This window comes from Symphalangus syndactylus, chromosome 13, assembly GCF_028878055.3.
Source record: "Symphalangus syndactylus isolate Jambi chromosome 13, NHGRI_mSymSyn1-v2.1_pri, whole genome shotgun sequence".
Lineage (NCBI taxonomy): Eukaryota > Metazoa > Chordata > Mammalia > Primates > Hylobatidae > Symphalangus > Symphalangus syndactylus.
Genome location: NC_072435.2, coordinates 115,741,797 through 115,756,059, shown reverse-complemented (window position 1 = coordinate 115,756,059; position 14,263 = coordinate 115,741,797). Strand labels below are relative to the sequence as shown.

The 14,263-nt window shown below is 45.9% G+C and overlaps 1 protein-coding gene across 3 annotated transcripts in view; it reads right to left on the bottom strand.

Annotated features, from left to right (window-relative positions):
* The window catches only part of BICDL1 (BICD family like cargo adaptor 1), a 113,392-nt gene that overhangs the window by 23,706 nt on the left and 75,423 nt on the right, over window positions 1-14,263 (bottom strand). For all 3 annotated transcript variants that reach the window (XR_008649952.2, XM_055235757.2, XM_055235756.2), the window contains exons 3-4: window positions 9,086-9,202; window positions 5,738-5,884 (exon numbers count right to left, since the gene is read on the bottom strand). Coding sequence is in view for 2 of the 3 variants with exons in the window: in XM_055235757.2 (XP_055091732.1) it covers window positions 5,738-5,884; window positions 9,086-9,202 (264 nt within the window). In the remaining variant the exon portion in view is untranslated. The remainder of the gene's footprint in view (window positions 1-5,737; window positions 5,885-9,085; window positions 9,203-14,263) is intronic.

Sequence of the window (14,263 nt, the reverse complement as noted above, 5' to 3'; positions counted from 1 at the left end):
CTGGGCATTCTATGATATTAAGAAAATACGCTAATTTTTTGGTATAATAGTACTGTAGTTACATTTTTTAAAGTTCTTATCTTTTAGAGTTAGTACTTTCTATTTACAGATGAACTTATTAAAATCTGAGATTTGCTTCACAATAACGTGAGAGAAAAGGAAATGGATGTTATGAAGATGGGGCAGCACTGGGCAGGGATTGGTGGTTTTCACAGCTGGGCTTCATTACACTGTGCCACTGTGGAATGTTTGAAATCTTTTGCAATAAAAAATCAAACACACACAGGCACACAAAGTGAGATACCATTAGAGTCTCACCAAGATGGCTAACATAAATAATACAAATAATATCAAGTGTTGATGAAGATGTGGGGCAATGCTGGTGGGAGTAGAAAATGTACAAATACTTTGGAAAATTGGCCGTTTCTAATAAAGTTAAATATAATCTATATTCTATGATCCAGCAATTCCACTTTTAGCTGTAGACCCAACAAAAATGAAATGTGTACAACAGACATACACAAGATGTTCAAATAGCCACAAATGGGAAACAATCCAAATGCTAATAAAAATAAAATAAATACATTGTGGTATGTTCACGTGTTGGAATACTATACAGCAATGAAAGAATATACTGCTACTATATGCCACAACATGGTTAAATTTCATAGACACAATGTTGAACAAAAGCCAGACATGAAAAATATACATGAGTCTATAAAACGTTCCCAAACTTCACTGAGGTAGAAAAACGTTGGAGTAGAGATTTGCTTTTGAGGAAGGGGCAGGTATTCTTTTTAGGGTGCTGATTGTGGTCTGTATCTTGATCTCCATGGTGGTTACACAGGTATGTATTTGTAAAAATTAATTGGGCTGTCCCCTTAAGATTTGTATGCTTTACTATATATACATTTTCATGAAAAAAAAATTAAGGGGAAAAACAGTAGCTTGGAAAGGAGCCAGAGGTGGAAACGGCAGTAGCATCTGGATAGTAATACCAAGAGTTTCTACCCCCACCCAACCATTAGAGGCAAGGCCCTAGGCTGGCCCCTCGCTTCCACATCAGGTAGTTGAGTCACAGATGAAAAGTGACTTTCCTAAAACCCTTGTGAAGCAGAACTGGGCTCATGACCTCCAGTCCAGGGTTCTTTCCAGTTTCCATATACCTCATTTGTCCCAGAGAGATATTAACAGATGAGATAGTAACTTATTTTGAAGATCTTTGAGGGAGGAAGTCCCACAGCTTCAGTTCTAACTCTCACGGGCAGAAATGTCCACAGTTTTGCCATGTCTAACATCAGTCCTTCATCCTGCACGTTCACCTGTTTGTTCTCTCTCAGTCCTTTTCTGAAGACTGAAAAGAGCTAATTACTTGGAGACATTCCTTTTCAATAGCCTTCCAAATAGCTCTATTCTGCAAGCCAAATATATATATATTATATGCCCTTTAGACTTTTCCCAGCCTCTCTCTTGATTTTTAAGTGATCTCAGAGATTTTCACATAAGCCTACATTTTTAGAGCTAGCAGAGCTACAGAGATCAACGAGTCCAACTATGTCCGGATAAAACTGAAGCTTAGCAAAGGGGAATGACGCCAGTGGTAGAGAGGGGACAACAGTGCAGGGGTCAGGAATTGTGGGCAGTGCTCTTTCTTTCTCTCTCCATGCTGCTACTTCAGCCCCTCCACCCCACTGCATTCTCCATGGCCCCTTCTGTGTGGAGCTCACAACAGGGTACAACTCCCTGGGGAGGTTACTACTGCTGAATATAAGGGGACAACCCAACCACAACTGCTAAATGCTATTTTTTTTGAGTCTCTGTCACCCAGGCTGGAGTGCAGTGGCACGATCTTGGCTCACTGCAACCTCTGCCCCCTGGGTTCAAGCAATTCTCCTGCCTCAGCCTCCTTAGTAGCCGGGACCACAGGCATGCGCCACCATGTCCAGCTAAATTTTGTATTTTTAGTAGAGATGGGGTTTCACCATATTGGCCAGGCTGGTCTTGAACTCCTGACCTCAAGTTATCTGCCCATCTCAGCTTCCCAAAGTGCTAGGATTACAGGCGTAAGCCACCACGCCCGGCCTAAATGCTATCTTCTTATCTGTGCACTCCATCACTAACTTGCTTTTAATACAGCAGACTCTAGTTGCAGAATTGTCATCAGTTTGCTAGCAGCTAGACACATGACCACATGCCACACGCCACGTCTGCCCAGAAGCAATGTTTCCCACTCTTCATATCTGTGGACTGCAACGTCCCACTCCAGGTCCTTAGAAGACTTTCAGGAAGTGGTGGTGGTGGTGGGGAGAACTTCCTGGGATTTAAACTAAGCTACATTATTCTTTTATAAAACAGCATTTCTGGGGTCATCTCTGTTCCATTAAAAAGAAAGTAGACACTGCACTGGTCTTTTTCAGACCTGTGGCCGAGCTGGCTTGTGGCTCCTGCAGAAGTGCAGACTGGGGTGGCTGGCAGCCACTTAGAGCTCTATAGTTCTCATGAAGGGAGAAAGCTGCCTTGCAGAGCCTTTGGCCAATCACTTAGGTGCCCTGGGAGCCTCACCTTCACCGTCAGTACTTGGAAATGACTGGCTAACGGCACCAGTGATCTGGAATAGCCCTAACGAGGAAAGGTTTGGAGCCTGGCTGCCCAGAGAATGAAGACAGGATTGGCAAGCCTGCTCTGCGTAGTTCTGGTGGATCAGCAATACCTGCTGGTCCAGTGGGAACTTCTCCAACTCCAGTTTTGAGGAGACTCAGAAAGAAAAACATTAGGGTTACAGGAAAAAAGGAGACATTCCTAGGAAGCATTTGGCACAATTACAAATGCAATATTAAACTGGCAAAATGCTTCACAATTATTTTTTAGACAACTCCACACACATCTCAGCAGGAGGAAGTTCGGCACAGACAAGTACAAGTTCTTATGTACTGGACAAAATTAGTTCAATTACTCATGCACACTCAAAGGTGCTTAATTAATGATAACAGCAAGGGAACAAAAGACCAGGAGAGATCTGCACTCTCCAGTCAACAATTGATTCACCAAATGGACAGACACAGGCAGAAAAACCAAACCAAACAAGATGAGTCTATTACATTTAAGAGCCCTTTAAAATAAGAAACATCATCCTTTATATGACAAAGATGACACTAAGTATACTTATATGTATGGGTAAGAATGACACCAAGTGCTTTGTGTTTGTATAGTACATTTATGCTCATCTGAGGGAACTGGGATGGTGTGATGTTACGTGATTTGCCTAATGGTACACAATCAGCATTAGAGCAAGGTCTAGGCTCCAGGTCACCTGCTTCCTGGGTTGCCCCACAGTGAGCAGGGCCTGTGCTCTGCTGATGGAATCCACCCAGTCGCTGGGACTAGGCCCTGCACACATCTGTAAATGCCCAACTGAGTATGAGACAGGGCAGTTAACTGGCCCTTAGAGGGACAAATAGATTTCCTTTACTGGATAGTAAGAGTTTGGCAAAATACTTGATATATACTGGGTGCTCAATGAATAATAATTTTTTTGCTTATTCTCAGGTCTGAAAAAATTCAGAGTTGGATTTGATCAGTTGTTTGAAAATCTGTTTTTGACAGCAGGACCCCAATTATATAGTGACAGAGATCAAAAGGGGGCTCCCCTGGTTGTGACAGGCCTGTTGCCGTGCCTGCTCAGCCATCCCTCACCCTTGTCTGAGGATTTAACATCAAGGGATTAAGTACATTCCAAGGCCACTAGCTTTACATTTTACAAGTATGGTTTAGGATCATTCAGCTGCTGAGTAAGCTGGATTTTTTATTTCTGTATCAGTACAGGCCATTTTAGCAACAGAAAGGACTTTCTGGAGGACACTGGTAATTAGTGGCAACTTGAGAGTTTCACATGAACTGAAGGACTATAATGATAAATTGTTAGGGAAGATGAGAATTCAGCCTATAAATGCAGATTTTCCAAATCAGTTGAGTACTGCCTGACTTACTGCAGGTCCTTAGGTGAATGACACCTTCTCAGTCTTGAAGTTCAACAGGAAGACAGTGGATGTGCACACGGTGAGCAAGTGCATGTGGCATGACGGGATTCTCGCTGCTAAAGAATGTACAGCCCACAGTGCTGGTCAGGCCCCTGAAGGCCTACTAGTCCTGCCTCTTTCCCCCAACCCAGGTCCCCAATTCTTGATTTGAAATAAGGACTTTTCACTGTAAATTCATGCTGAACTGAAAGTTTCTTTTAGGCAAGGGCCATTTTTCTCTTTCTCCATACTTATTTTCCTTCCCCTCCCATACTGTATGTCAGCAACCCTCAGGAGAGCAGCTTGATAGGGTAATAAATGCTGGTCAGGAACTGACTTTCGGAGGCAAGTGATACCAAGAAGTTATCACTGAGCTATGGGTAAAGCAGGTGAGAGGGTTCCAGTCTTGATTCTACCAAAGACTCACTATGTGACTGTGGATAAACAATTCAGTTTTTCTCAATTTCAGCTTTATGATGTATGCTAAAAGCACCCCGTATGCCAAAGAGGCACACAAATGTTCACTGCTATTATTATCATCAACCTTGAAAAATGAGCAAATTCTTTTCCATCTTGAAAACTGCTGTAAGGCTTTAGCCAGCACCATTTTCTACTCAACATTTACTGAGGCACTGCTATTAATATATGGAAAGTTACTAGCTGAAGGTACTAAAAACATGGAGAGATAAAAGCCATTCATTTTCCCTCAAAGAGGTTCATCACTCAGGTGTCAGCTTAGCTGATGGTGCCAGGGACAAGTAAACTTAGTCCAAGACATTGTATTTCCTTATCCCATACCCCAAGGCTTTCAAACAGCCTACCTATGAGCCCAGTGGGACCTTCTGTGGCCTAGCCTTTGGGCAGAGACCCACCTGGTGCTTGAGTACACCTGGCTGACCACCTCTGCACAAACATCACTGTTGCAATCTAGTGCGCTCCCTGGCATGCACAGAGAACGCCAAAGGGAAGCAATGCACTCCTAGTTTCTGACCCCAGGTCCTCCTAGGCCAGCCCAGCAAAGCATCTTGATAGCAGATGCTGTACTCTATTTCTGGGAAGACTGGAGTGATGATATCTTTTTGTTTTGGGAGTTGTTTCCTGTCAAGTGTGAGCTTGGGGATTAAGCTGAGGCCCGGTAGCCGTTCCCAAATAAGAACAAATATGGCCATGAAGCAATTTCCTTCAGGAAGAAAAAAAAGAGACTGATTAGGCTCACAAAGGGGTCAGTCTATGCCTTTTCTGGCAACTGGCAGAAGCAGCATATAAATCTTGCTGTGTTCAGTGGGCAGCTTCAGGTTTCTGCTCCATGCCAGCCAACCAAATCCATGAGCTTGGGAAGACAGCAGCAGAGAGCATTATGAGCTGAGTTAGAGTCACAGGCTCCCTCTGAAACCTTCTAGCAGATTTTGCAAATGCTAGGAGGCCAGAATAGCACTCCTGGTGTTCCAGCCATGTTAAGAACCCAGAGAGAACTCTGTCAAACTGCTCCATGGGCCACTGGCTCAGAACACATGGAGAAATGATCTGTGGGTAGCGGTGCACTTCCTTTAGGCAGAGTCGGAAGAGCCAAGTTAGTGAATGCCCCAGGCCCCACAGTGAGACCTCAGCATCCACTCCCGGCTTACCCCAGCAGTGATGCTGGCCTCCCAGCCTTTTCTTTTTGGCTAAGTGCTCCTTTTATCTGGCTCTAGTCCTGCAGGACAGCTTCTCTACCCCAGTACCTGTAGGTCCTTGTCATGGCCCTGCCTCTCCAGGATTAGCACCCGGTCCTGTAGCTCCTCCACGGTCCCTTGGAGCAGGTCATTTTCCTCTAAAGTAGCGCTGAGACGATGCTCCAGCTCCCGTTTCCGATCTGACAGCATCTTGATCTGAAAGGGTGGAGAGCCACAGGGGTGGTGTGGAGTTACACCCGGGCTGACAAGTAGGAACTAGGGACTAGCCCCAAAACATGAAGGCAAGTATCTTTCAGTATTCTGCCCAATGTCACGGTACCCCCATCTCTGAGAGAATAGCTATGAAACCCTAAGCTGAAGAGAAAACCCCTCCCCTCTAGAAACCTGTCTGGGAAGGAGTAGGAGTTGAGCTCTGGGGAAGCTGGAATGTGGGATGCCAGGCAGAGGAAGGGAAGGCTAGTGCTCTGGAAATTCCAGAGATAAGATAAAAAAAAGTCTCCACCTTGCCTGCCCTCAACTTTACCCCATCCTTACAATTGGCAGGAGGAGTGGAACCTAACTTGCTGCACTACTTCTCCTCCTCAAGTCATGAGCAAAAGAAAATGCCCGGGAAATCCTCTGGAGCGCCATGTTTTCACACCCCGGGATTCCCCTCCGTCTTCCTTTCCCCGCTCCTGGCCCCTCTGGCACTAGAGGTCACAGCTCAGATCCAGTGCCTTGAGTTAAGGGAAGAGCTCCCAGGGTATAGAAAGCAAAGTAGTGCCTGCATCAGCCTGTGTCCTGGGACGGAGCAGGACACAGATACAAGCGAATGCTGACTTTACTCACAGTAACTTTTACCTAAGCGAGTCATTCGTGAAGAGGCGCAAATTCTTTTTATGAAACAGGTTGATATATGTTCGTATACACTGAATACCTAGTCAGTCTCTACATAACTAAATCTTCTTTTAGGAAGGTCTGTCTAATCTCCTCAGTGTCGGTGAGAAAACAGAGGCAAAGAGGAAAGAGATGCCAAGTATCCTCTGGCCTCAAGGTTTGCAGGGTGAGAAGCTGAGCCAGTGCTCCCCAAGGCCAGGGATGCTTCACTCAAAAATCACCACCCTGGCCGGGCGCGGTGGCTCACGCCTGTAATCCGAGCACTTTGGGAGGCCGAGGCGGGCGGATCACGAGGTCAGGAGATCGAGACCATCCTGGCTAACAGGTGAAACCCCGTCTCTACTAAAAATACAGAAAAATTAGCCGGGCGTAGTGGCGGGCGCCTGTAGTCCCAGCTACTTGGGAGGCTGAGGCAGGAGAATGGCGTGAATCTGGGAGGTGGAGCTTGCAGTGAGCCGAGATTGCGCCACTGCACTCCAGCCTGGGCGACAGAGCGAGACTCTGTCTCAAAAAAAAAAAAAAAAAAAATCACCACCCTGGCTCAGGGGCTCCAGAAAGCCTTGCCAATTGGATCTGACTCTTAGGGGACCTTCTGGAATCCTGGAGGTCCTCGTGGATCCTCCCATTTATTTACAGTGCCCTGCTGTACTGATTCTCAACCAGTTTCTTGCTTGTAAATATTTTCTTGACATGGCTGAAATATTCTCCAGGCTCTTTAGTCCAGCTTTGATAACAATTCCTTAAGGCTTTTACTTGGGCAAGTTTTGGGGACCAACCTTAGAACTTCTCCAGGGGAAATCCTGAAATGAATGTCTAGCTTGTTTCAAGTCCTATGAGATACACTTTTCCCTTTACTTTTTAGCTGTTCTCACTCTCTGAACTAGAATTCTGCTCACAAGGCACAGATCTTCTCTGGCCACCAATTCAATCAGATAGGATGTTGTCCTGGGGAAACGAAGTATGTGGCCTTTGTCCAGAGAGATCAGGTATCTGGCCAAACAATGAAATATTGTCTCTCAAGTGTGCACCTGGGTAGGGGACCAAAAGGAGCAAGCCCCTTTTGTGAATGGGTCCACTATTTTCTACACTGAAGCAAAGTTACCCATGTGAAGAGAATTCTTACTCTAGTTGATTTCCATTTAAATACCCTCTGACCTTTAAATTTTCCTTCCCATGAATCATCTTTGTTTCCCAAGTTTCAGTCAGTGAAGTGATGGGGTAATAAAATTCTGATACACAACTGACCCTAAAAAAACTTAGTTCAGAGCTACATGAAGTAACTTACTTGAAACAAACAATTTCATAGCTTGCCTTTTAAAGGTAGCAGTGTTCATGGACAAAGCAGGGAATCAGTGTTAGGCCGCCAACTCCCTCACCCAGCCCTATACACCCTGAAACTTGTGAAAAAATCTGGCAATAAACATTCCTGGGGATGACCCGGTCCATGAGGGTCTAGAAAAAGTGAATGGGTGAGGAAAGATGAAGACAGGAAACTTGAAGGAGTCAGAGGCTGGCAGAGGCAGGTGAATGGCAAGTCATGCACACAAATGGTCACGCACAGGCATGCCAAACCCCACTGGAACAAACTCTACTTACTTCAAGGACCTGCTGCTCAATACCAGTAGGCATTCCAAGGGAAAGGGGGAAGGAAGGCAATAGGAGGCAGGAGAAAAGAGAAGATATTGACAGACTTTAAGAAAAACATCCTCAGGTCATTTACCGAGCAGGGGAACAGGCTATCTGGGTTTCTCTGGCCTGACCATGATGGCAGATCGCTTCGTCGCAGTGGAAGGTTACTTGTTCAACCTGGCTCTAGACTGTCCTCCAAACTCTGACTTAGCAAAGGGGCTGCTGTCCAGATACTTGGCTAAAGGGTCCTCAAAAGCAGACCAGGTGGAAGCCTCCCCTGGGGGGAGGCCTGGTTTCCGCTGGTGATAAGATCCTTACCCTCTCTTCACCTTCCACAACCAGATTCTCACAGTATTGTTCCCCTGCCAATACTTTCTTTTTCCCCTCATCCTGGCCTTCACATTCTGGCCTCTCCTATGGTTTCAATAACATCACTGTGTTTCAGGTATCACATAAAGTGCCTTGTATGCATTAACCCATAATATCCTTGCAAAAACCTATGAAGTAGAAACTTCTATTTCTCTAATTTTGCAGATGAGAATAACAGTAGACCTTACTAAGATGGACTGAACTGGGCCTAAATGGAATAGAGAAAGGCGAGATGCCCTTTCCCACCTCCTATTTGGGATTGGCAAGGATATTTTTGGAGAGATCAACATATTCAATAAAATGTAGGTCATTCGTGACTTCAACACACCCGGCAGTAACTCTGAGCAACTTCATTTTTCCAGACAACAGGCTACCCAGAGAAACAGATCAAATGTTCCCCATTTAGTTTCGCAGAGAAATGTCTTTCTGTAGAGATTTTAGGCCCTTTTACATAGAGCAGTTTTTTGTCTCCCAGTGAGAAAAGCACTCCACCTTCCAGCACTGCTGTGTCGGGAGGCTCACCTCGGCCTGAAGGCTCTCCAGCCGGATGATGTGCTGGTTGGTTGACGAGTTTTTCTCCCGAAAGTCTTCTCTGAGGGCGTGGACCTGCATGGAGAGTTGTCTCTCAACTTCTGATGCCTGAAACAGAGGAGACCTGCAGAGCTGATTCAGAGGTTATGCAAAGGAAGTCTGTTAAGATTTCTGCCTTTCATTTATCAAGCATCTCTTTGCACTTTCTATTCTATAAGGAGCACTAGATGAGATGCTGGTTTCCCATGCACCATCCATTTGTTCTCTAGTGCCAAAACAGGACAAACTCCCACCCCTATCTCTATCATTAATGACTCTGTCTAGGTCCAAGACCACTTTACTGATCAGAGGAAACAGCCCTAGGAAATAGTATGCTCTCAAATGTTAGTTATCATTATTACTCTACATATAGCAGAAACTCAGCAAATATCTAATAAATTGAAAGTCTGAATATTTTACGTAAAAGAATAAGATGGTTATACCTACTGCCTTAGAAATTCCTTTATTTCTCCCATCAATTTCCTCAAGTGGGCTCAGTCAAATCACGTGCACCTGCATTTCTCTCCTCTACTTAACATGAACACTATTTGAAATTTCTTGTCATACCTGTTAAGATTTTTGCCACTCATTCCTCAAGGACATAGGACATTTTTGCAACTTTTAATTCTTTGGGGAGTGCCAGCAGAGGTGCCTGTTTCCCACATCAATCCATTTATGATCTAATGCCAAAATACAGCAAACACCAAATACCATTTGGTGTTGTAGGAGGCTCACTTGGTAACACAAACTCCAGCCCTCCTCCTGAGGGTCCTAGCCCAGACCCTACCGAGGGAGCCCTGCTCACTGTCCTGTGGAGAGGAGAGCCACGGGACAAATTAAGTAACTGCCTCAATGCTTTTTTGAGGCCAAATGGGGTCAGTAAGCTTTATGGGTTCTCGGGAGAGATCACCGTGTGCTGGAACGGCCAGGAAAGGCTTTCTGAGGAGGTGGGTTGGTGATGATGCTGAAATGGTAGGCTAGCTGTTCAGTGGGGCTCTCACAGTAATGGTTACATATTCAGTAGTTCTTCTTATCTTCAAGTACTATATAATCAATTGTCCATCTTTTCTATTTTTGGTTCCACATATTCAACAAATGTTACCTCACTGGACTACAGAGCCACAGAAGATTCTTAATCTACAGAATCTATTTTAAAAACAATTACAACACACGAAACAAAATAAAATCAAACCATACTCTAGTTGATTTTCATCTAAATACCCTCTGACCTTTAAATTTTCCTTCCTATGAATCATCTTTGTTTCCCAAGTTTCAGTCAGTGAAGTAATGAGCTAATAAGATTCTGATATACAACTGACTCCTTAAAAAACTTAGAAGTTCAGAGCTACATGAAGTAACTTATTTGAAATGAACAATTTCATAGCTTGGTTTTATGATGCAAGGAATCAGCATTAGGCCGCCAACTCCCTCACCCCACCCTACACACCCTGAAACCTGTGAACAATTCTGGCAGTAAACATTCCTGGGAATATTTCCCCTATATTATTTCTCCTTCGTATTCTAAATTTAATTTCAGATACCCACTAGGCTGTTTTAGACTCCTCAATCACTTAAAAACATATTAGTTATTCACTTTTGCCTAAGAATCATATTAGTAATATTTCCTGAGTACATACTATGTGTCAAGAACTGTGCTAAATGCTTTCAATGCATTATCTTGATTGTTACCCCCAATTAACAAGGAAATTGGCTCAGGAAAGTGAAGGAACTTGCCCAACATCTCAGTGACAGAATCAGGATGGTAAAAACTTTGGGCTGGGTTGGGTACGCTGGCTCATGCCTGTAATCCCAGCACTTTGGGAGGCTGAGGTGGGTGGACTGCTTGAGCCCAGGAGCTTGAGACCAGCCTGGCCAACATGGTAAAACCCAGTCTCTAGAAAAAATACAAAAATTAGCTAGGCATGGTGGTATGTGCCTGTAGTCCCAGCTACTCAGGAGGCTGAGGTGGGAGGATCACCTGAGCCTGGGGAGGTCGAGGCTACAGTGAGCCATGATCGTGCTGCCACTGCACTACAGACTGGGCAACAGAGTGTGAAAGCCTGCCTCAAAAATAAATAAATAGGCTGGACAGGGTGGCTTACGTCTGTACTCCTAGCACTTTGGGAGCCTGAGGTGGCTGGATCACCTGAGGTCAGGAGTTCGAGACCAGCCTGGCCAACATGGCGAAACCCCATCTCTACTAAAAATACAAAAATTAGGCCGGGCATGGTGGCTCACACCTGTAATCCCAACACTTTGGGAGGCCGAGGTGGGCGGATCACAAGGTCAGGAGTTCAAGACCAGCTTGGCCACAATGGTGAAACCCCATGTCTACTAAAAATACAAAAATTAGCTGGGCATGGTGGCATGTGCCTGTAATCCCAGCTACTCGGGAGGCTGAGGCAGGAGAATTGCTTGAACCAGGACACGGGAGGTGGAGGTTGCAGTGAGTTGAGATTGCGCCACTGCACTCCAGCCTGGGCTACAGAGCGAGACTCGGTCTCAAAAACCAAACAAACAAACAAATTAACCGGGCATGGTGGTACGTGCCTATAGTACCAGCTATTGGGAGGCTGAGGCAGAAGAATCGCTTGAACCTGGGAGGCAGAAGTTGCAGTGAGCCAAGATCATGCCACCGCACTCCAGCCTGGGCAACAGAGCGAGACTACGTCTCAAAAAGAAAAAATTAAAAAAAAAATTAATAAATAAAAAACCAACTTTGGCTGTCTTACCCTCAAATTAGTACTGTAATACTATCTTCTTGTATTTTGAAATAGTTTTTCATATTTCTATTGCTCACTACTAAAACCAAACTTTACACGAGTCCAATTTAGCAAGGCTTTTCTTCTTTCTTTTTTTTAATGCTAGGCATTTTATTTGAGACTATTAAAATTTCTTCTAAGGCCAGCTGCAGTGGCTCACGCCTCTAATCCCAGCACTTTGGGAGGCCGAGGTGGGTGGATCACCTGAGGTAAGGAGTTTGAGACCAGCCTGGCCAACATGATGAAACCCCGTCTCTACTGAAAATACAAAAATTAGGTGGGCGTGGTGGCGGGTGCCTGTAGTCCCAGCTACTCAGGAGGCTGAGGCAGGAGAATCACTTAAACCCAGGAGAGGGAGGTTGCAGTGAGCCGAGATCGTGCCACTGCACTCCAGCCTGGGCCACAGGGCAAGACTCTGTCTCAAAAAAAAAAAAAAAAAAAAAAAAAAAAAATCTTCTAACAGAAGGTAGGGCCCATCAGGAAATCATATGCTGTAGTTTGAGTGCATATACTGAATTCAGTTGACTGTTGAGATTTCAAACACACTTAGATTTGCAGAGCACTGGGTAATTCAGGTAGCTGATCTTATTCCTGCCATCACCACTTTGACATGAATCACTCAACAACGAAGCCGCAGAGATGCACTGAGGGCTGCAAATCTAGTCCAGCTGGTATGAAATGCTCCTGCAGACTACCTCCTCTCAAAGCGATCTTCTTAGAAATAGAAATTTGTCTCTTCCTACCAGAAAGTTAAACTCTAGAGCCTGAGCTGTTAAGCACTAAGCTATAATGCTCCCTTTAAATGTCTGACTCTTCAACTATGCCCAGGGATATGCACAGCAAAAGCTTTTAACCGCCATTTCTCATCTGAATTTACAATAGCCTTAAGAAGCAAGAATCGCTGGCCTCCTTTTGCAGGCAGGGAGATAGAGGCTCCAAGGGTGTGTACTGCACTGGCCTTTGGCCACCACACCACAGCCACCTTCCAGCCAGGGGGGCCAATCAATTGCCTGTGATGGTGATGGAGGGGATAGATCAATCTGAGTTATAAACTTACCCTTTGCAAGGAGCTAATGCACCTTCCAAAGTAAATTATTTCCTTCTTTTTCAGAGATAGAATCTGGTTCACACCTTGGACTTGACTAACACAATGAATATTAGCTATTTCTGCACATAAATTAAATAATAACCTCTTGAGTTTACATATAACTCTTATGTTCTAAATGCTTTCTGGAAGTTAAATGCTAAATAAGGAAGCCTTAGCTCTGAAATGAATTTCAGAGGTTCTTTGAAGAACCTTTGAAGAAGTGGGAGAGTTGGCCAGGGTAACAGCAGTCTCTCTGAAGGGATATATTGTGCTCCTGAGAGGAGGGATATCGTGGAAAGACAAAAAATTGAGTCAAATGGGACAGGCGCAGTGTAATCCCAGCACTTTGGGAGGCCAAGGTGGGAGGATCGCTTGAGCTCAGGAGTTCGAGACCAGCCTGGACAATATGGTGAAACCCTGTTTCTACAAACTTAAAACTCCTAGTAGTACTTGTGAGAGGTGACAGCGTGCTGGTAGTCCTCACAGCCCTCGCTCGCTCTCCGTGCCTACTCTGCCTGGGCTCCCACTTTGGTGGCACTTAAGGAGCCCTTCAGCCCAGCGCTGCACTGTGGGAGCCCCTTTCCAGGCTGGCCAAGGCAGGAGCCGGCTCCCTCAGCTTGCAGGGAGGTGTGGAGGGAGAGGCACCAGCGGCAACCGGGGCTGCGTGTCGCGCTTGCGGGCCAGCTGGAGCTCCGGGAGGTTGTGGGCTTGGCGGCCCCGCACTCAGAGCAGCCGGCCGGCCCTGCCGGCCCCGGGCAATGAGGGGCTTAGCACCCAGACCAGCGGCTGCGGAGGGTGTACTGGGTCCCCCAGCAGAGCAAGCCCACTGGCGTTGTGCTCGATTTCTTGCCGGGCCTTAGCTGCCTTCCCGCAGCGCAGGGCTCGGGACCTGCAGCCCGCCATGCCTGAGCCTCCCACCCCCTCCGTGGGCTCCTGTGCTGCCTGAGCCTCCCTGATGAGCGCTGTCCCCTGCTCCACGGCACCTAGTCCCATTGACCACCCAAGGGCTGAGGAGTGCCAGTGCACGGCGCAGGACTGGCAGGCAGCTCCACCTGCAGCCCCAGTGCAGGATCCACTGGGTGAAGCCAGCTGGGCTCCTGAGTCTGGTTGGGACATGGAGAACCTTTATGTCTAGCTCAAGGTTTGTAAACACACCAATCAGCACCCTGTGTCTAGCTCAGGGTTTGTGAATGCACCAATCGACACTCTGTATCTAGCTACTCTGGTGGGGACTTCGAGAACCTGTGTCCACATTCTGTATCTAGCTAATCTAGTGGGGAT